This window comes from Xyrauchen texanus, chromosome 43 (assembly GCF_025860055.1).
Source record: "Xyrauchen texanus isolate HMW12.3.18 chromosome 43, RBS_HiC_50CHRs, whole genome shotgun sequence".
NCBI lineage: Eukaryota > Metazoa > Chordata > Actinopteri > Cypriniformes > Catostomidae > Xyrauchen > Xyrauchen texanus.
In genome coordinates, this window is record NC_068318.1 from 893,509 (window position 1) to 917,777 (window position 24,269).

At 38.5% G+C, this 24,269-nt stretch overlaps 1 protein-coding gene across 7 annotated transcripts in view; it reads left to right on the forward strand.

Annotated features, from left to right (window-relative positions):
* LOC127635633 (phospholipid phosphatase-related protein type 1-like) overlaps positions 1 to 24,269 on the forward strand; it is a 206,971-nt gene that overhangs the window by 89,744 nt on the left and 92,958 nt on the right. For all 7 annotated transcript variants that reach the window (XR_007969508.1, XR_007969507.1, XR_007969509.1 and 4 more), the window contains one exon: positions 19,111 to 19,207. Coding sequence is in view for 3 of the 7 variants with exons in the window: in XM_052115794.1 (XP_051971754.1) it covers positions 19,148 to 19,207 (60 nt within the window). In the remaining 4 variants the exon portion in view is untranslated. Of the gene's footprint in view, positions 1 to 19,110; positions 19,208 to 24,269 lie in introns of those variants that run through there.

Sequence of the window (24,269 nt, forward strand, 5' to 3'; positions counted from 1 at the left end):
TGTTTGAATACTGTATTCATTGTTTTCTATGGTTAGTCCAGTGGTCAGCTTAACACACTTTTGAGCCTTACAGTGTTTGCTTACAGGCTGTACATTGCCTCAACATGAAGTCAGGATTTGTGATGCCACAATATGCACTGCTTTGAGGGGACTTTTTTTGAATAACTTATTACTCCCGGTCCCACTGTTGTGACTTTGTCTCATTCAAAGAACTGTCTCTGTATGTTGTTGGCCCTTGCACTCTGAAGCCAGCCAGGTAATGGTTGCTGCTGCCACATCTATAACAATGAGTACAGTACACATCCAATACACTTTTCTGACATGCCAAGCATTTCCTTACATGGTTTGAAGGAGAATGGTAGTGTTGTGTTGGAAACCATCATTGTCATTGAACTGTCTTTGAACTGTCATGGAGCTTCATTTTGCTTTGACGCTCCGTTTCATTTGCACAAGCAATATTGACTTGGCCAAAAAGCAGTTCATCACATCAGTTTGTGTCAGGTAAGGTTGTAGGTCACATCTGATACTGTAATTTTGTAGGCCAGTAGAGATGGTGTGGAGACGCATGATCTGAACTAGATTTGGGTTATATTTGAAACTGAATTCAGCTTCTTGGGATGCAAGTTTTTTTTTTTTTTTCTTAAATCTAGTGGACAAAAAAGCTTTGTGGAGACTCTTTGCTGATCTGCACCTCTGAGTTAAGTTGCTTGTAAATTCAGTAGCACCCCTTTCTTGGTAATGAGCTCGTTGTATATACATCATAACATATGGAGGGTTAGGTTTGTTTTTCCTTCCAGGTAACTATGCAGCTTCATTTCTAGTGCTATTGCTCTTATTACAGTGTCCACTCCACGTCAGGTTTTGTTTGTGGAAATTAGGTGATGGGGAGCAGTGACACTTCAGGTCAGAATTTTTATTCTCTGCCTTCACACTATTTGTGCACTCCTCAAACATTCGATACATAAACATATACACTCAGTAAGACACATTCTCGTGTCATTCTCTCTTTTCCTTCTCTGGTGCATTCAGCTATTTTAAGGGCTCTCTCTGTTACCACTGTAATGAGAAACAACTGTTAGAAATCATGTCAACCAGAGTCTCTGTATTGTCTGAGCAGCGTGCCTCCTGCCAAGGGAAAATCAATAAGTTACTCCATTGAACCACAATGAACAAGAATAATCAAATATTTATCAAAAACGCAAAAGGATTATTTTGTACATGTTTGAAATGAAATATTTTGTATTACCAGCAACACAACACATCAGGATAGGAAAGAAATATTTGTCTATTTAAAGAAATACGTTTTATTTTTATAATTATTTTTATGACTGCCACACATGCTCTGGTCTCAGTAGGTTTGTGTGTGTGTGTGTGTGTGTGTGTGTGTGTGTGTGTGTGTGTGTGTGTGTGTGTGTGTGTGTGTACACAGTATATATATACAGCACTGTGCAAAAGTGTACATAGCATAGGCACATAAGATGTTTCACAAAAGCATTTGTCTTAAGATGGTTATTTATATCTGCTACTTAAGTGTGTCAATAAGAAAATATAAATGTTATAATCCCAAACATTACTTTTGCGAATAGAATAGAACTGGGAGCCATGCAACAGATGGTATGGCCCTCACAGAAGGCCCCCCCCAGCCCCCACGGAACATCGGCTCAGTCTGTTATTACACAAAGACAGAATTGAGACAGCCTAAATAAATAAAAGAACTGTGGCAAATTATCCATGAAGCTTGGAACAACTTATCTGCCAACAACCAAGTAAAACTGTGTCCAGGTGTAAGTAGGAGAATTGGTGCTGTTTTGAAGGTAAATCAGAACATACCAAAAAATTGTATTGGAAATTTCATTGATTAGAACCCTGCAATCAAAAACCACATTTGACATAGTAACACAAGTAAAAATTAAGGCAATTCTGAGATGATTTAGAGCAGGGGTCGCAAACCTATGGCTCGCAAGCCACAAGTGGCTCGCCGGGTCTCTCACCATTCAACAACACATGATCGTTTAAAGCTTTCTAGAGATACTTTTCCAACAGAAAGTGTGGGTGCGATTGCAAAGCTTGAAGTCAATGACACTGCATTGGTTTCCTTTCTCCCAAATTTTATAGCATACTTCTGGTGAACAAGGTTTGAAATGAACACCAAATGCAGATTTTTCATGCCGGGTATTTTGCTGATGTACCAGCCACTGTGGAAGGTGATGCATGCTGAACCAAAAGTTGGTGAGTGGTGGGGGTGTTCGCTGTCCTTTTCTGCATATCGCGGCGCCGTTTTGTGGTCCGTTCTGCATAACGCGCCGGCTCATTTGAGCTTATCGCGCCACATTCGGTCCGTTTTGCGGCAGACCCACCGGCCTGCTCGCCTCTTCAGATGGCAAATCCACCCCTGATTGGCCCCAAAGTGCATCGGCCTACCGGGAAAATGCCCGGTATGCCAGATTACCAGTCCAGCCCTGATGACAGATGAAGATAAAGCATGGACAGAGAGACATGTGCAGAAAGCCGGAAGGAAAGAATCAGTTGAAAGGTTTAGGCAGAAATCAAAGCGGGAACAAGAGGCATTAAATTCAAGTTGCAGCAGTATGGTACATTTTTCTTCTGGTAGTAGCTCAAGTGAACAATGCACAGACTCATAAATGGGAATGGATCAATCACCAAAAAGGAAAAGATTTTTCAGCAACACCGAAAGAAAGTCATTACTCTCGAACGATGTAACAGCAGCATTAGATAGGTCAAAAGTCACAGATCCTAGAAAGAGGCGTGAAGCTGATCCAAGAATCAATGCAATTTTAACAAATATGAAGACCAGAAATAATTTCTACTCCAGGTTGTTCAGGAACAGCGAAAGCTGTACCCCGACTCAGAAAAAAAGTTCTGTTGTTGGTGGACTCAGTCTCTGGAGTTCAGAAAGACAGTTGTCCTGTACCTGATGATAATGACAGAGACTAAACATTTCCAATGAATTTAGCATGTCATTCTAAATGTTATGTAATATTGGCAATTTTAACTGTTATGCAACATTATAAGTTGTCACTGGATGACTGCAATAAATAATGGACATTAGTTGATGGCAGGGAACACTTATAGTTTATATAGAGCATTTATTTGTGGAGATGATGAATTATATTATGTACCAATGTTCCCAAATGTTACATTAAATAGCAGAAACATTTTGAAAATATATACTGTAACTAACTTATGTAAGTTACAGTTTGTCGCATTGCACATGCTTAGCTTGCATTTTTTATATATTGTAGCATGCTGCTAAATAAACTATGAAACAAATAATTTTTGCATGCATTGTGCAACCTCCAAATATTGTTTGATTCAGTTGAATTTTTTTATGTAATCATTGCATCCATAGGTAGATGAGATGCTGGGTTCTAATCTGGAGAAAAGAGAAAAAACAATATTGGGCCACCCTAATATATATATATATATATATATATATATATATATATATATATATATATATATATATAATATATATATATACAGGTCCTTCTCAAAAAATTAGCATATTGTGATAAAGTTCATTATTTTCCATAATGTAATGATAAAAATTAAACTTTCATATATTTTAGATTCATTGCACACCAACTGAAATATTTCAGGTCTTTTATTGTTTTAATACTGAAGATTTTGGCATACAGCTCATGAAAACCCAAAATTCCTATCTCAAAAAATTAGCATATCATGAAAAGGGTCTCTAAACGAGCTATTAACCTAATCATCTGAATCAACTAATTAACTCTAAACACCTGCAAAAGATTCCTGAGGCTTTTAAAAACTGCCTGATTCATTACTCAAAACCGCAATCATGGGTAAGACTGCCGACCTGACTGCTGTTCAGAAGGCCATCATTGACACCCTCAAGCAAGAGGGTAAGACACAGAAAGAAATTTCTGAACAAATAGGCTGTTCCCAGAGTGCTGTATCAAGGCACCTCAGTGGGAAGTCTGTGGGAAGGAAAAAGTGTGGCAAAAAACGCTGCACAACGAGAAGAGGTGACCGGACCCTGAGGAAGATTGTGGAGAAGGACCGATTCCAGACCTTGGGGGACCTGCGGAAGTAGTGGACTGAGTCTGGAGTAGAAACATCCAGAGCCACTGTGCACAGGCACCAGAAACAGCGGCAGAAGCGCCTGACCTGGGCTACAGAGAAGCAGCACTGGACTGTTGCTCAGTGGTCCAAAGTACTTTTTCGGATGAAAGCAAATTTTGCATGTCATTCGAAATCAAGGTGCCAGAGTCTGGAGGAAGACTGGGGAGAAGGAAATGCCAAAATGCCTGAAGTCCAGTGTCAAGTACCCACAGTCAGTGATGGTCTGGGGTGCCATGTCAGCTGCTGGTGTTGGTCCACTGTGTTTTATCAAGGGCAGGGTCAATGCAGCTAGCTATCAGGAGATTTTGGAGCACTTCATGCTTCCATCTGCTGAAAAGCTTTATGGAGATGAAGATTTCATTTTTCAGCACGACCTGGCACCTGCTCACAGTGCCAAAACCACTGGTAAATGGTTTACTGACCATGGTATTACTGTGCTCAATTGGCCTGCCAACTCTCCTGACCTGAACCCCATAGAGAATCTGTGGGATATTGTGAAGAGAAAGTTGAGAGACGCAAGACCCAACACTCTGGATGAGCTTAAGGCCGCTATCGAAGCATCCTGGGCCTCCATAACACCTCAGCAGTGCCACAGGCTGATTGCCTCCATGCCACGCCGCATTGAAGCAGTCATTTCTGCAAAAGGATTCCCGACCAAGTATTGAGTGCATAACTGAACATAATTATTTGAAGGTTGACTTTTTTGTATTAAAAACACTTCTTTTATTGGTCGGATGAAATATGCTAATTTTTTTAGATAGGAATTTTGGGTTTTCATGAGCTGTATGCCAAAATCATCAGTATTAAAACAATAAAAGACCTGAAATATTTCAGTTGGTGTGCAATGAATCTAAAATATATGAAAGTTTAATTTTTATCATTACATTATGGAAAATAATGAACTTTATCACAATATGCAAATTTTTTGAGAAGGACCTGTATATATATACACACACACTACCAATCAAAAGTTTGGGGTCACTTGCCTGAAATGTTTCTCATGATCTTAAAAACCTTTTGATTTGAAGGCGTATGCTTCAGAGTTTGAAATTAGTTTTGTAGACAATAATATAATTGTGCAACCATATTAATTTATTTAATTACAAAGACAAAATAAAAAAATACAAAGGTTTTGAAATGGATGACTTGGACCGAATAATTAAGAAAAGCAGCCACTAAGTGCCCAGCATATAGATGGGAACTCCTTCAATACAGTTTAAAAAGCATCCCAGGGTGATTCCTCAAGAAGTTGGTAGAGAAAATGCCAAGAGTACATTTCTGCAAAATCTAGTCTAAAGATTTTTTTAGTCACAACATAATTCCCATATTTCCAATTCTATTATTCCTTAGTTGTGATGACTTCACTATTATTCTTAAATGTAAAAAAAAAAAAAAAAAAGATTAAGTGTTATATATAACACAAGTGTCTTATGTCTATGGACAGATTATGTGCTCAAAGAATTATGAATAGATATTTCTTTAGAAGGTCTCAATAGATCTGGTGGGGGTTGGAAGCACATTCCACCACTTGGGAACAGAGAATGTGAATGATCTTTATTCGGATTCACATTAGCTTCCAGAAGTGGTTGGTAGTCTTCCTGGGGCCACACAAAAATTACACAGTAAAAATAACATGCATACAATGCATAAAAATGAATCTCTGTATTCAAATCACCACGTAATGGTCATATGGTGAACATTATATTAGGCTGCACATGAAATATGGGACAGAAATAAAGAAATCACCAAACATAACAACAATGAAATGAAAACTAAAAGAAATCTGAAAACACATAAATGAACCTATGCAGTTTTAATTATATCTTTTTGTAATTTTTGGAACAAATATTTACTTTTACTTGAAAAAGTGATGTGAAGTTTATTCCAGGCAGCTGAACCTCAATACAAATCTGTTCTATTCATCGTATTTGTCTGTGGATATGGCAAAAAAAGTTGAGCCCTGCTCACTTGATGAGTCTTAAACTTGTAACAAAAACCACAACATTAAGCTTTTCAAGAAATAAAAATTATATGTGATACCTTATGACTTTATAAAAGTATATCATGATTCTATCATGATAGCCTGCACAGAGAGCCATGTTAATTGCTGGTGCATTTCACAAATATTGGTATTAAAAGGGCAATGAAGCACTAGTCTTGCTGCTCTATTCTGTACAGTCTGAAGTTTTTAAAGATATTTCTGATGCACTCAACCACAGTATTGGATAGTAGTTAAGGTGTGATAAAACTAGTGACTGCACCACTAAAACCGAAAATGAAATAAAACAGAAAGCACTTTCTAGAGACAGCAAAGCCTTTTCCCATCATGCAATGTGATCTGTATGATAAGACCAAGACAACAAATGATCAAGTTTCACATCTAGTAATTTAACTTTTATAACCTGTTCCACTGGAATCCCTTTAATAGATAAATTCAAATCAGTAGCCTTGAAGAGGGTATTCCTGTTACATTTTATTTTTGCAATGTTCATTATTAGATTATTAGTTCTAGCCCAGTTTGTAATTGTTTGCAACTTTACACTTAGATTTCTTTTAAGCTTAGCTGATGTTGATGCTGCAGAGAATATTGCGGAATCATCTCCATACATAACTATATTAGCATTTTCAACAAAACATGGTAAATAATTTATGAAAATAGAAAATATAACTGGACATAAGCATCTGCCTTGTGGGACACCACAATAGATATGTTTGCCATCAAAAAAGGATCCATTAAAAAACACTTGCTGTGTTCTGTCAGAGAGACACATTTCTATCCAGGCAAGAGCTAAAGGTGAAAAACCATAATATTTTAGCTTCACAACAAGAATACAATGGTCAATGACATTAAAAACTGCAGTGAAACCTAAAAGAACAACTAATTTCCTGTCATCTATACTTGTCAACCACTCATTGTAAATCATTGCAGTGCATTCTAGATCTTAAATTATCCAATTTATTGTTAAAGTATTATTAGTTAGTATTTCAATTTTCCTATTACTAGCTGCACAGCTTATTATTTGCTTAAAATATTCCCTCTTTTTAATGTAGTTTACTTTGGTAACCTTATTCCTTAACTTACAATAGAACGGTTTATCCAGATAACGGCCTGATTTTTGTGAAACTTCCTTTGCATTGTGTTTTTGAAGCATTAATAATCCCAGCTCAGCATCGAGCCATGGAGCATTATTATATTTCACTGACCTTGAGTGAATCAAAGTGGGGATTGTTTATTCACTATCTTGAGTAATATGTCCATAAATGATTTCAGGGCATTGCCTGCATTTTCCTGACATACTCCAGACTATTGCACGCTCTGGACTTCATTGACAACTAAGTCTTCATTAACCTTTTTGTATGACCTCTGTAAAATAATCCTAAGGCATTTTTAACTTTTTAGTTAAAGCAATCAAATTATGGTCACTGCAACAGCTCCTGGATGTTGGTAAATATAAGATCAATACAAGTGGAAGTATTAATACCATTGACCGTCATAGAAATTCTTGTTGGTTGGGTAACCATTTGAGTAAGAATACAAGCACCAGACATTCGTTAATGAGCAGTATTTAGTAGACTCATCAATATTAAAATCACCAAGTAAAATATACCTTATTTTCCTCTGTAACCTTATCCATAGTTTCACATATTCAAATACTGCACATTAGAACTGGGAGGCCTATAACAACAACCAACCAAAAGAGGTTTGCAATGTGGAACAAATATTTTTAACCATATATCTCCAATGTTATTCTTCATAAGATCTTTCTGTAACATCTGGAGAGTGACTTTGTGCCTCTTTGCATTGGAACCACCAGGCATCGTTCATTGTTTGATCGCAGGGAGTGAGAGACGACATGGACCTGTTGGAGTGAGTTGAAGAGGGTGCTGTTCCACTGGCAGTACTGTTGGCCAAAGTCAAAGCTTTGAATTTGATGCGGGCAGCCACAGGTAGCCAATAGAGTGCGATCGAGAGGGTGGTAACGTGGGCCCTCTTTAGTTGGTTGAAGACTAGACATGCCGCGCAGCGTTCTGTACCAACTGCAGAGGCTTAATTGTGCTATGAGATGGATTGTGCTATACCTAAAATAACGACTCTCATTAGATTTGTTTTTTTATCATCCAAAATTCTGGGAATTTTAAATTCTGAGGAAGAACTTGTTGCTATCTTTGGCAAAGTTTGTAAGGTTCATGTCATTGTTGGCATTTTCGGTGGATTCTTGGCAAGAATAAGCTGCAAATACTTTATTCCGTTAATCAAAAATATGGCTGTGTGGGACAAATACTAAAAATGACAACAACTATCATAAAAGAACACATAGTGAATATTTCTAACCTAGTCTGTGTTCTATCTTAAATTAACTCTATTACTTGCTTAATACACATTCTTGTGTGTGTGCAATAGGGGTGGGCAATATGACCAACATCTTGTATCATGATGCAAGTAATTTTATATCACGATAACAATAAATTTTTTACTGAAAAAAAATGTAATAAAATTTTAAAAAATAATAAAATTGTTTTATATACTAAATTACCATATTGTAATGCCTATTTTTTTTATTTATGTCTGTGGTTTAAGGGTATTTCTGGAATTTTGTCATTACCGCCACAACCCGTAATAACTATCACAAGCTGTGACGTGCCAGTGATGACAACTTCAGCAAGCCTAGCTGGATAGCTACATGTAAAGTACAGTAAATTAAAAAGTCAAAAGTCATAAAAAAATAAAGTTAACTAAAATATAACTTGTTTGATGATGAAATGTACTAAATGTACATGCCTATCACTAGAATAAAGAGGACATTTTCTTACCTTTCTGGACAACAAAACACCAGTCTAAAATTCAAATTAAAGGAACTTTACAATAGTGCCCGACCGATTTAACGGCCGATATTATCCTTTCACAGACATATCGTATCGGCGTATATGTTTTCAGATATGTGCAGATATGAAAACTTTTTTGCAGAAAATAATGCTTGGGGTGATTTAGAATTTGTGTCTTAACGTAGTCTGTCCAGCAGAGCACGCTCCGACTCCATTGTTTACAGAGCTGTGCTGACGGTGGTTCTGCTGACAATGCAGAGTTAAGCAGTGTCTTAGCGGTAAGTTACTAACTAGCTTGTGAAATACATACTGGAAAGTTATTAAGCAATGACCCCAACATTTTCCCTTTTCAATATAACTAATATAACGTTAACCCTGTCCCTGACAACCACGTCACCCGTGTTTATCACATCTGATTGCTATGTTAGCCAGCGTTTGTCAGTACAGTCAGTAACGTAGCAGAATGAAAGGTAAGCAGAGCATCTTTATGCAGCTCAGCAGACAATGTTGCGGTGGTGGATTGTGTCTGTTGAGTGTTGATTTCTCACTATGTTGTTACCTAGTTGGTGAGACACAATGCTGGAAAGTAAATCCAACGTCCATCTTTTACTCTTTGTGACAACAAGTTTATAGCTAACTAGCTAACCACATAGCTACTTTCATACCTTGTCAGCTGAGTGGAAGCTAATGTTTAAACATGTATTCACCAAACTGTTTTGTACAGGATTCGCAGTTTGGTACCCCCTTCAACCGAACAATTCCAGTCATTGCATTTACAATGTCATATTTAAAAGTCTGGTTTTCCACCATTGAAAGTTTCCCCTCTCGAGTCAAAAGTACACTGATCCGAGGACAGCAGCTCTTGTGTCAACAGTAAAATGAATCGATCACAGCACTTCTCGAGTCAGCAGTACACTGATCCGAAGATAGCGGTTCTCGAATCTTCAGTACACTGGTCTGAGGACAGCACTTCTCGAGTCAACAGTACACTGATCCGAGGACAGCAGCTCTCGATCAAAGCAGTTTGCAAATCACCAGTACACTGAACTGAGAATCACCTCTTCTTGACATAATACTGAGAACTGCTGATCAATGAGAAGCTGATGAGCATGCGTGAACCGAGGACTTGAATGAGGGGGCGAAACGTTTCAATCAAGATATGTTTTACTATCGAGTATTTTGCATGCAGATTATGTCTGAAATTGTGATGTGTGATTAGCTGGATCATGGTCTCTGTAAAAAAGGGTGAGTTGATTAAGACTAGTTTAATCAATTTTTATGCTTTAAACGTGTAGAACATCCACATTTGTATATCAGTGTCAGTATTGGGTGCTTTAGTTGCAAAACGTTAATGTAGGATTTATTGTAAGATCACTGAATGAAACACTGACGACAATAAACACACTTATTATTATAACTTAATTAAATAAAATGTTATGATCAGCAATATGCCCTTACATATGGCTTTATTTAATGTGTTTGTGTGTGTATTCTACAACGCCGACGTATTAGCATTATATATAGTGACGCCATTACGTGATGACGTAATTAACTGGTGAAAATTTTTTTTTTTAAACCAGTTCATTGAAAGAACCGGTTCGCAGAAAAGAATCGGACTTCCCATCACTTTAATTGATTGGCAGTATTAAAATAGTCAGCATTTGACTCATACTAAACAGTACTACTTACAGTGAGGGAAAAAATATTTGATCCCCTGCTGATATTGTACGTTTGCCCACTGACAAACAAATGATCAGTCTATAATTTTAATAGTAGGTTAATTTGAACAGTGAGAGACAGAATAACAACAAAACAAATCCAGAAAAACGCATGTCAAACATTTTATAAATTTAATTGCATTTTAATGAGGGAAATAAGTATTAGACCCTTCTGCAAAACATGACTTAGTACTTGGTGGCAAAACCCTTGTTGGCAATCACAGAGGTCAGACGTTTCTTGTAGTTGGCCACCAGGTTTGCACACATCTCAGGAGGGATTTTGTCCTACTACTCTTTGCAGATCTTTTCCAAGTCATTAAGGTTTCGAGGCTGACATTTGGCAACTCGAACCTTTAGCTACCTCCACAGATTTTCTATGGGATTAAGGTCTGGCGACCTTAATAGACCACTCCAGGACCTTAATGTGCTTCTTCCTGAGCCACTCCTTTGTTGCCTTGGCTGTGTGTTTTGGGTCATTGTCATATGGAATACCCATCCACGGCCCATTTTCAATGCCCTAGCTGAGGGAAGGAGGTTCTCACCCAAGATTTGACGGTACTTGGCAGTACTTACCCGTCCATCATCCATTTGATGCGTTGAAGTTGTCCTGTCCCCTTAGCAGAAAAAACTCCCAAAGCATAATGTTTCCACCTCCATGTTTGAGAGTGGGGATGGTGTTCTTGGGTTCAAAGGCAGCATTCCTCCTCCTCCAAACACGGCGAGTTGAGTTGATGCCAAAGAGCTCGAATTTGGTCTCATCTGACCACAACACTTTCACCCAGTTCTCCTCAGAATCATTCAGTTGTTCATTGGCAAACATCAGACGGGCCTGTATATGTGCTTTCTTGAGCAGGGGGACCTTGTAGGCACTGCAGGATTTCAGTCCTTCACGGCGTAGTGTGTTACCAATTGTTTTCTTGGTGACGATGGTCCCAGCTGCCTTGAGATCATTAACAAGATCCTCCCATGTAGTTCTGGGCTGATTCCTCGCCGTTCTCATGATCATTGCAACTCCACGTGGTGAGATCTTGCATGGAGCCCCAGACCGACGGAGATTGACAGTTCTTTTGTGTTTCTTCCATTTGCGAATAATCGCACCAACTGTTGTCACCTTCTCACCAAGCTGCTTGGCGATTGTCTTGTAGCCCATTCCAGCCTTGTGTAGATCTACAATCTTGTCCCTGACATCCTTGGACAGCTCTTTAGTCTTGGCCATGGTGGAGAGTTTGGAATCTGATTCATTGATTGCTTCTGTGAACAGGTGTCTTTTATACAGGTAGCGAGCTGAGATTAGGAGCACTCTCTTTAAGAGTGTGCTCCTAATCTCAATTTGTTACCTGTATAAAAGACACCTGGGTGCCAGAAATCTCTGATTGAGAGGGGGTCGAATACTTATTTCCCTCATTAAAATGCAATTCAATTTATAAAATTTTTGACATGCGATTTTATGGATTTTTTTGTTGTTATTCTGTCTCTCACTGTTCAAATTAACCTACTATAAAAATTATACACTGATAGTCTCTTTGTCAGTGGGCAAACGTACAAAATCAGCAGGGGATTAAAATACCTTTTTCCCTCACTGTATGTTTATTTAGCTATTTATTTAATTTGTATTTATTCTTTATTTAAATGGTCAGCAATTGACTGATACTAAACAGTACTGATGTTTATTTAGCTATTTATTGTATTTTTATTTATTCTTTATTTTCTTAGTGATCATTTCTAGAATTTGTTGATAATTTATCTCTCTGAGATACATGAACATCTCTCTGAGCAGCGCCGTTGTTCCAACGTGCTTCAAGGCCACCACCATCATCCCCATGCCAAAGAAGTCTTCAGTGTCCTGCCTCAACGACTACCGTCCCGTCGCACTTACACCCATCATCATGAAGTGCTTCGAGAGGCTCGTCATGAGGCAGATTAAGACCCAGCTGCCCCCCTCACTAGACCCACTGCAGTTTGCGTATCGTTCAAACCGTTCAACGGACGATGCCATCACCACAACCCTCCATCTGGCCCTCACCCACCTAGACAATAAGGACTCATACGTTCGAATGCTGTTCATAGATTTCAGCTCAGCATTCAACACAATCATTCCCCAGCACCTGATTGGAAAGCTGAACCTGCTGGGCCTGGACACCTCCCTCTGTAACTGGATCCTGGACTTCCTGACTGGGAGACCTCAGTCAGTCCGGATCGGGAACAGCATCTCCACCACCACCACACTGAGCACTGGGGCCCCCCAGGGCTGTGTTCTCAGTCCACTGCTGTTCACTCTGCTGACTCACGACTGTGCAGCAATGCACAGCTCGAATCACATCATCAAGTTCGCCGATGACACGACCGTGGTGGGTCTCATCAGCAAGAACAACGAGTCAGCATACAGAGAGGAGGTGCAGCGGCTGACGAACTGGTGTAGAGCCAACAACCTGTCCCTGAATGTCGACAAAACAAAAGAGATGGTTGTTGACTTTAGGAGAGCACAAGGTGAACACACTCCGCTGAACATCGACGGCTCCTCTGTGGAGATCGTCAAGAGCACCAAATTCCTTGGTGTTCACCTGGCGGAGAACCTCACCTGGTCCCTCAACACCAGCTCTATCACCAAGAAAGCCCAGCAGCGTCTCTACTTTCTTCGAAGGCTGAGGAAAGCACATCTCCCAACCCCCATCCTCACTACATTCTATAGAGGGACTATTGAGAGCATCCTGTGCAGCTGCATCACTGCCTGGTTTGGGACTTGCACCGTTTCGGACCGCAAAGCCCTGCAGAGGATAGTGAGGACAGCTGAGAAGATCATTGGGGTCTCTCTTCCCTCCATCAAAGACATTTACAAAAAACACTGTATCCATAAAGCAACCAGCATTGTGGACGACCCCACACACCCCTCACACAAACTCTTTACCCTCCTCCCGTCTGGCAAGAGGTACCGAAGCATTCGGGCCCTCACGGCCAGACTGTGTAACAGCTTCTTCCCCCAAGCCATCAGACTTCTCAATACTCAGAGACTGGTTTCACACACACGTGTCCTGAGTTGCACTTTAATAACTGTCACTTTATAACTGTCTGCTACCTCAATTAACTGCTATGTGCATAGAACATTATCTCATAGTATGTTATGTTTACATTTTTAGAAACTGTCATCTTTTTGCACTACTGAGTACTGGTCGGCGCTGCACTGTCTATTGTCCTGTTCATTGTCAGTAATTTGTTGTACTGTCCTGTACTTTTTGCACATGTTTGCACGTGCACTTTATATAGGTATATATAGGTAGTTTATATAGGTATTTTATTTCGTTGTGTAGTCTCATGTGGTCCTATGTTGGTCCTTTGTTGTTTTATGTAGCACCATGGTCCTGGATGAACGTTGTCTCGTTTTGCTGTGTACTGTACCAACTGTGTATGGTTGAAACGACAATAAAAACCACTTGACTTGACTTGTATTATAATAATAATAATGTCAAATATTCTTTGATAAAAATATTTGTTTAGGAAAGCAGCCTTCTGAGTACCTTTGCATAGTCATATTAGTGCACAATCCACATAGAAAAGGTCTGTATTCATTCCTGCTTAATAATGAACTATACCGGCCACCAGTTTAGTAATCAGTGAATTTTCCCCATCTAAGATCAGTATCGGCTTCAAAAATCCCATTTCGGTCGGCCTCTACTTTACAAACACAGTAAAGAAATAAAGACAAAAAAGCTCAATTTGGTTTAAATCAACCTTACCATAATGCAAATTTTCACATTATGTCATATTTCAGTCTAATATGATATATATTCAAATCTCAGTTTCGCCCGATCCGATCTCAGTTTTGTTTTTTTGCATAATCAGTTTATAATATCTTTACATTATTGTGTGGAACTAATTGGGTGTACTCTTTCATATGTAAAGAAACACAAACCTCTAACCACACATTATTTCAATATAAATGTTTAGCTTATTAAGAAAAACTTTTTTGATAACTAGTATACTGGATAATGTAGCAGCAAAATTAACCATAATTCCAGTATAAGTCATAAGTAGAAAACTTTTTCAACTTGTATCTGGACTTTAAAGGATTCAGATCTATTTTTGTTCAATTTAGTTGTAAGAGATCAGCTCACTTTTCGCAGTTATATTTTGGAACCCATTCAACTTAAATATTATTAAAATTTGTAAACAAATTATAATAATAATAATATATTATCCCCGCGACCCTGTACACAGGATAAGCGGTTGACGATGGATGGATGGATAATATATTATAATAGTAATATTTAGTAATATATCTCAATAGTAAACCTTTTGTCATGTATCCACTGGTCTCTCTCTCTTTCTCCCTCACTGCCATCTCCCCTGAGTTCTGATTACACACACCTGCATATCATTAGTGGCTTATCAAGGACTGCATATATACCCCACTTTCACACACACACTTGGTCTGTTCTCATCGATAGTATCTCTGAGACTCCAGAACTTTCTACTTTGGCAAACATACCTGTGTCTTCATTATTGCCTCCAAGTATCATAAGACTGTTGTGAGTTATCTGTTCATCATGTCGATACTCTGTCTGGATATTTTTCACGTGTTGTTTGCCACTCTGCTCAACTGGATTTACTCACAATGTTTACATCGCTTTTTCAATCATCTGTTCAATAAACCCTGCTACTGAGTTCATATCTCTCCATGTCACCTTTAACTTTTAAACCCTCAGGCTTTTATATGGACATTCTGAACTCTTCAGGAAGTCCTGTATATGTCTGCTTGTAAGCAAGTTCACAGTAGTTTAATTAGATTTTATTGAAATTCTGGTAAAAAAAAAATAATAAAAAAAAAAAGCACCTCCTGTGCCATTCTAAATGCATATAGGTGAACCAAACTATTGAGCATCTACATCCGAGATGTTGTTTGTGAGTAGTGCTCAAATATTGCGCACAGCCTGAAGGCTAAAAATAGGTGCGGGTGTGTAAACAGAGTAGCGCCATTCAATAAGGCGCTGGAGCTGCACGTGCGTTTTATTTATTTACTTATTAAACACAGCCTTTTGTGATTCACAAAGCTATTGCATGTCTTCAAGTGGCTTTTGAATAAAATGTTAGTGATATTAACTACTTTAATGTGTTTTAATGGTTCTTTTGTCATTTTAGCTTGACGGTAACTAATATGACTATCAGTATCGGATTTGTATTGGGCTCATTGGACCGATCTGTTTAAAAACATCAGTATCAGAGCCGATTCTGATCCAGGTATCGGATCGGTGCATCCATACCCTAACGTAGAGAGTGAGATTCCATATATATATATATATATAAAATATATATTAGTATCTCACAAAAGTGAGTACACCCCTCACATTTTTGTAAATATTTGATTATATCTTTTTCATGTGACAGCACTGAAGAAATGACACTTTGCTACAATGTAAAGTAGTGAGTGTACAGCTTGTATAACAGTGTACATTTTCTGTCCCCTCAAAATAAATCAACACAGAGCCATTAATGTCTAAACCACTGGCAACAAAAGTAAGTACACCCCTAAGTGAAAATGTCCAAATTGGGCCCAATTAGCCATTTTCCCTCCCCGGTGTAATGTGACTTGTTAGTGTTACAAGGTCTCAGGTGTGAATGGGGAGCAGGTGTGTTCAATTTGGTGTCATCGCTCTCACACTCCCTCATACTGGTCACTGGAAGTTCAACATGGCACCTCATGGCAAAGAACTCTCTGAGGATCTGTAAAAAAAGAATTGTTGCTCTACATAAAGATGGCCTAGGCTATAAGAAGAATGCCAAGACCCTGACACTGAGCTGCAGCACGTTGGCCGAGACCATACAGCGGTTTAACAGGACAGGTTCCACTCAGAACAGGCCTCGCCATGGTCAACCAAAGAAGTTGAGTGCACATGCTCAGCGTCATATCCAGAGATTGTCTTTGGGAAATAGATGTATGAGTGCTGCCATCATTGCTGCAGAGTTTGAATGGGTGGGGGGGTCAGCCTGTCAGTGCTCAGACCATACGCCGCACACTGCATCAAATTGGTCTGCATGGCTGTCGTCCCAGAAGGAAGCCTCTTCTAAAGATGATGCACAAGAAAGCCTGCAAACAGTTTGCTGAAGTCAAGCAGACAAAGGACATGGATTACTGGAACTGTCCTGTGGTCTGATGAGACCAAGATAAACGTATTTGGTTCAGATGGTGTCAAGCGTGTGTGGCGGAAACCAGGTGAGGAGTACAAAGACAAGTGTCTTGCCTACAGTCAAGCATGGTGGTGGGAGTGTCATGATCTGGGGCTGCATGAGTGCTGCCGGCAATGGGGAGCTACAGTTCATTGAGGGAACCATGAATGCCAACATGTACTCTGACATACTGAAGCAGAGCATGATCACCTCCCTTCAGGGACTGGGCCGCAGGGCAGTATTCCAGTATGATAATGACCCCAAACACACCTCCAAGATGACCACTGCCTTGCTTGGCCAGTCCTTCACCCTCAGCTTCTTTAGCATGTCTCCAGACCTAAACCCTATTGAGCATCTGTGGGGCATTCTCAAACGGAAGGTGGAGGAGCACAAGGTCTCTAACATCCACCAGCACTGTGATGTCGTCATGGAGGAGTGGAAGAGGACTCCAGTGGCAACCTATGAAGCTCTGGTGAACTCCATGCCTAAGAGGGTTAAAACAGTGCTGGAAAATAATGGTGGCCACACAAAATATTGACACTTTGGGCCCAATTTGGACATTTTCCGTTAGGGGTGTACTCACTTTTGTTGCCCGCGGTTTAGACATTATTGGCTGTGTGTTGAGTTATTTTGAGGGGACAGCAAATTTACACTGTTATACAAGCTGTACACTCACTACTTTACATTGTAGCAAAGTGTCATTTCTTCAGTGTTGTCACATGAAAAGATATAATCAAATATTTACAAAAATGTGAGGGGTGTACTCACTTTTGTGAGATACAGTACAGTATCTCACAAAAGTGGAATATATTCATCTCCAATGAAAATAAACACTTCATTAGGCTCTAAATGATTGAAGTCATCTCTGTTGAGAATATATGTTCTGAAGGCAAACATGGCCTGATTGTTTCATAATTTCTAACAACATTCAAACTGAATTTTATATAGGGTGATGATGTGATTGTGTAGTTTAAAAAAAAAAAACCGCATGACAGATAATTGTTGGCTCATAACACATTGGATTTTGCTGTTTTCCTTGTTAATGGTGGTTAGAATGTTGAGTTGTCTAGTCATTTGAGATGTTTGACTTATTCAGTAGCATTTCAAGTTAAGAAAAAAAGAAAACTCAGTAGAATTCAGATGGGTTACGAAAGTTTTGTGGTTAGTCCGTGATATCGAGATAAGCCGGTTTGAGTAGCACGAGTGATCCCGCTCTGTCTCTGTAGCACAAATATTGTGGGAAGCCTTCTGGACTTGTGCGCTCTGTATCGCTTTTTCTAAAGCAACACCAATTCCACACATCAGAGGATGAATCTTTTTTTTTCTCCAATTGAGGAGCTAGCAGCCTTGCTGTATATACAGAATATATACTGAGAACATGTAACATGAATAGAATGCCGTGCATATTTCTTGCCACGTGGTGCCGATTTTGCGTTACCACGATAGAGGCGATAATCCAAAATGTATACCAGTTGTCAAATTTTTACCAAATCATCATGTCTACTGGTATATCACCCACCACTATTGTTCAGGATTCATCATTGCATGGTTTTCTAAGGTTAAAAAATAAATACAAAATTTGCTCAACCTATGAAAATACTCTCTTTTTCATCTGACGTGGGAGTGTCATGATCTGGGGCTGCATGAGTGGGCTGTGCAGTCACAGACTTAATGCTAACCAACAGACAAATTGCTTTTTAGACATTGTGTTTGACTACTGTTTTAGTTGATGTAGCCTTTCTAAAATCTTGCAGTAATTCAGTGGCGGTTTATGGTCACATTTAAGTGTTACGGCAATAATAGCTTTGAAAAAGAAGTGTCGCCTTGGACTTGCACTGACACTTAGGGTGTGGATGCTTCATCATTCCAACACAATAGTTTTCAGTTACCAATACCTTTGTACAAATTCACTATTCACAGGTATTTGTGATTAATTTAATCCATGAGTGAAAGTGCCCAATAACAGGGCGATTACTGAGATTAAATGAGTAATATTCGACTGGTCATGTAATATTCGACTAACATGGCTGCCCCCACAAGGGGACCCTATGCATGTCTAATAAAACAGCTTTTATAAGGTTACTCATATGACTGAAGTCCTCATCTCATTTGAGTGCTTGTGATTTGAATACGTGTTTCAAAATTACTATCAATTTCTTTGGTAGTAAAACTTTTTAATGAGGAAAAAATTCATGTCAAATCATTGTTATTTCTCCTGTCTCTGCATTTCACTGGTTGTTTTTAAATCCAGTATTGTTTTAAATGCTCTACTAATTTTATAATTGTTCCTCCCCTATAGATTGCCAACCGTGGATCTTTGACTCAATCAATGCAAAATGGCTTCGGATAATACGCAACGTAGTTACTCCATCATACCTTGCTTCATATTTGTAGAGGTAAGATTCTGTGTTGTGTAGAATGGATTTGTTTGCGGATGAGGAGCTGGTGCCGAAAAAAGACTCATCATCAGTTGTGTTGAGGTGGTTTGGCTATGCACAGTCAGATATTTCTCAGAGAAAAGTTATCTGTAAACTTTGTCAGGTAACAGTCGGCTCTTCTGGAGGTAATACAACAAATCTTTTCAACCACCTTAAAAGGAAGCATCAGAAGGAACATGCCGAAAGTGTTTCTCTCAGTTTGGTACAACCCTACTCATCTGTATCTCACGAGGTCCCGAAACATAAACAGTTATCACTGACCGACACATTAGAGCAGTCAAAAAAATACGACAAAAGCAGCAAATGATGGAAAGAGGTGACAGAGGCGATCACATTCTAATTAGCTAAGGATATGAAGCCATTCAAATCTGTGGATTTATTTTATATTATATTATCTATTGGCGGATTGCAACAATGTTTATTTTTCAGAATTTGAAAACTGTACAAATTTGTGTTGCTTATATTTTATTAAATTGTACAAATAGATAAATCCATAGGCTTGTTCCAGTCTGGATATTCTCTATAGTACATCTCAAAATTGGGAAGATTGTGATTCAGATCGTGGATCGTGATTGTGTTATAAGATCGTGATATGATTTTTTTCACGAGATCTCCTATGATGAACTAATGGCCTGGGGTTAGCGTAAGAGAGGTTTGGGCAAAATTAACGGGACTTTCGCCCTATTGGAACAGTGCCGTGTTCTCGCTCCACCTTATGATTGTTGATTATGTACATTTGCTTTCATTGACTTGCATTTGATTTTCTGTGGTATATTGAATATTGTTGTCCATTCATGCTGATAATGTCAGCATGTGCAGTGTGATCGTAAACAACACTTTTATTTAACACAAATAAATGTATTTGGTCATTTTTAGGGCTGTTGATTTAACGCATTAATTCAGTGTGATTAATTTGACTAAAAATAACGCGTTAAAAAAATTAACGCCATTAATCGCAATGCCCCCGGACCGTCATATTTCCTGAGAAATGCAAGCTTGTAGTACCACCTGTTTACTCCAGAGGGCAGTAAGTGAAACTTCTGCTGTGTGGCAATGCGCAGTTTATACAGTGAAGAAAAACACCCTTGAGCAGCAGAACAACACAGACATTACTTTCTTATGTTCAAAACACTTGATGGAGCGCAAATCCGAACTATGGGATCTCAAGATGTGTTCTAAGTATTAAACTGTGCTGAATACAGTGTTATCAGACTTGAGCCATTAATGTGTTTTTAAGCAACTAAAAAAGCACAAATGTCAAGGCATGTCAAAACTTCTCCAGGGCCCAAAACACCCTCAGACCCCAGAGGGTTAAACCAAAAGACACAAACACACACATATGATGGACAGCTGCCTGTAAACACTCTCTCTCTGTTGCACCACCATCTGCAGTCAGCCTTTATCCCTATCGGAGGCTTGATTAGCCTGATAAGGTGCCGGGTGGGTAGAATCACGACCCTGTCACACCGTTATTTTAAGTTTCTAACAATGTCGCTCCTGCTTATAATCGACAAAGCGGTCAACGTTTAATTTGCAAGCACGCAAGTTTGGAGCAGTCTTTTGGCGCCTTTCAAATCTTTGCGCTTCCTTATTTTACACTACCCTTGACAATAATTGTAAGCAGAACTACTCAGCTGCAGAGTTACACCTGTTATATCTCTCATCTCCAACTCTCTATATCTAGGGCTGCAAACGCAATTGACAAGGTTATCACGCGTCCCTTTTCTCATACAGTGATAACGTCACATAGCAAAGAGGTCACTGTCTGCGCACGGACAGATAAGCCAGAGCAGTCTGCATGATCTCGCCAGTTATTCAGACCAACCAGGGGGAAAGCAGCAGCACAGCATCTCTCCCTCTCCTTCTCTTTCATAATTTAATCTGATAACATTTTCAAAACATCTTGCCAACTTTAAATGGCCATTTTTAAGCTAATTGATGAGGTTTTTATTTGAGGCATTTCACTCAAAAATTAAAATTGTCATCTCTTACCTTAACTCTGTTACAAACCTGTATGACTTTCTTATTTCACCATGAATGCCATTGAAGAGATGGTAAATCTATCCCTCACAGCCTCATTTCCATTCCCATTAAAAATCAAACATGGTGCTACTGTGAATAAGGTCTATAGACCAATCCTCATATTTGCAAAAATGTCAGCGCATGCACAATAAGTAGTGGCAGAAAGCCCGCTGACTGTTGTGTTAGATTTGACAGATTAGAGGATTAAATGAAATTATGACACAAAACCATCATAAATACAAACAACATATTGCGATTACAGTTACTATAATGAAATCAGTTAATAACAAACATGTAATCATGTTTGCTAGAAATATATGCTCCACGTTTGAGTTGAAATGATCTCAGTCCATTCAGCTCCGTTGATGATCTTGAAGCCACAGCAGTCAACTAGCCCTCGGCTAAAAGAGAGTCCTCTTTTATATTGTTTTCAACAATATAATCTCATAAAATATTTACACATGGTTTTTTTATTTGGCCTTTAAAATTCTTACATTTCATTCCTTCGAACCTGCAGATACCCTGCTTTGTTGCCATATTTTGTGATTCATAAAGCGCCACACTTTCTCAATTTGAGACAGATCAGGTCTGCAGGCAGGCCAATCTTTCACTCACAGTCTCTGCCTACGAAGCCGTGCACTTGTAATCTTGGCAGTATATGGTTTGGTGTGGTCGTACTGGAAAATACATGACATTCCTGGAAAATACGATGTGCTTCAAAATGTGTACAAATCTTTCTGTATTAATGGTGCCCTAACAGATGTGCAAGTTACCGATGTCATGGGCACTGACACAGCCCCATACCATGACTGAAACTGGCTTTTGGACCTGACACTGAAATCAGCTTGGATGGTCCTTTTTCTCTTTTGCCCGGAGAACAAGATGGCTGTTTTTATTGGCATTTAACATAATGTATCAACTTTTTTGGAATTGGGTGTTGTACTAATTATATATTCATTAATCTCTGCAGGACTATTTAAATTTGTAGCATGTAATTTTTTTTCTATTCCGGTTTAATATGCAAAGATAACGATGAGTAAGCAATAACTAGCTTGATTTTCTCAAAAACGTTTCAGGGTCCCAATGAAATCAGTTTCATTTTTTTATTTTTTTTCCCAAATTCTGTGTTTTTCGTTTTATTTTATTTTTATGAATACCATGTTTTAAAGTTTAATTGAATTTTATAAATGATTTTTTTTTTTACATTTATTAATCAAATGAAATCATAATGTTTTTTTTTTATCAGATTCAAACACTACATTCAACATACCATTGCATTTTTTAGCTATTGAAGTTTTTTACAATAAAAAAAGCACCTTTTTTTTTATTTCACACATCTAGTTATATTGAGTTTTATTTTGGCTGAAAACCAAATGAAACACTTTAAGTTTGTCTGTTTTTGATGACAGTTTCACACCTCTAGATAAGCAGTTTGCTATATGGCCTGATTTTCTTATTAAACCACAAAGGTCTGTGATTTAATGATATAAGTATACTGAATAGCCTTTATATGCTGGGCACTTCAAAGTGAATAAGTGTCATTCTTTGTCATTTATTACACACACAGCACACTTGATTCTCATGATATGTGCTAGTTTTTGAGCATCTCTATATATATTTCTTTTTTTATTTATTTATTTATTTTTATTGCGACATAAGCAACAAACAAACAAAAAAGGGACACATAACAGAAGATACATAAAAGGTGTACAACATGGGGAATGCATGCATTAGCATTCACACATTTATTTAACATTCACTAAGTGTTGTTTTTATTTCCCTCATTTTGTAAGAAAAGTTCGTAACATCAGTAGATCAAATGGGGTCCTATTTTAAGACGTCTATGTCTTAAGTACAGTGCTATGCAATCCACCGTACATTCAAAGTCAGTGGGCATGGCCATGAAGTTTTGGTATTTTCATCAAGTTTGTGTTAAGTCTGGCAGTAAGTGGGTTTGCAAAATCCTTTTTTCAATGCGCAAGCAATATAAATGAGCACTAGGGATGTGAATTTCTGTGACATTTTTATAATCGATTGTCGTGGAGGACTCCAAATAATATGTGCATGTAGCTTACTGTTTAAATATAATTTAAATGAATACACTTAAGAAATGCTTTGCATTGTCCTCTTAAAATATTCTTAGTTCCGTGTATTTTAAGACATATAGTAAGTGTGTGTATGGAGATTGCAGCTTTCAAGACACATCAGAGAAACTAAGCCATGCAGTAACGATCATGCAGCCTAATACTCGCTTAGTGAAGACGTCAAGGCATTGAGAAATACCGTCATGTACTTAGATCTTTTCTTTAGGGATATAATTACTGTGTAAAAGCTCCTGAACCGAGAAGTGTATCCAATATTGTGGCATGTGCCAGCTACCCTCTCCTCTAGTTACCGACAGGGCTTGAACTGGAAGCAGGCCATCTTCTGATCATGCTGTTCCTGTTTGAGTGGTCAGTTTTCCACAGATCAACAAATATCAAAGAGCAACACATATTTGGCTGGCATTTTAAATTATGGATTGTGTGTCTTGCTTTATCATACAAATAATTCAGCATCATATTGTACTTCATGTGAATTTACAACGTGAGGCAAACCTCTTGTCTACCATGCCCAGTAATGACAGTGCTGTGTACCTGGATACCACCACAACCATATGTTCATCTATTTTCTGTTTTTGCTCAGATGAAAACAACCTTCAGGCATTGCAGACTATATGCACGTTTACTGTTGCTTCAAAGGCCATTACATTAATTTGTCATGTGTATATGTATACTGTGCACAAGTTAGGCACATAAGATGTTTCACAAAAGCATTTGTCTTAAGATGGTTAATTATATCTTCAGCTTTAGTGTGTCAATAGGAAATATAAATGTTAGACTCCCAAACATTACTTTTGCAAATAGAAACAATTAGAATAGAAGAACAGGGAGCCCCACAACGCCCCCCACTGAACATTGTGTCAGTCTGAGTCAAAAGATGATGTCAGTTACGTGAT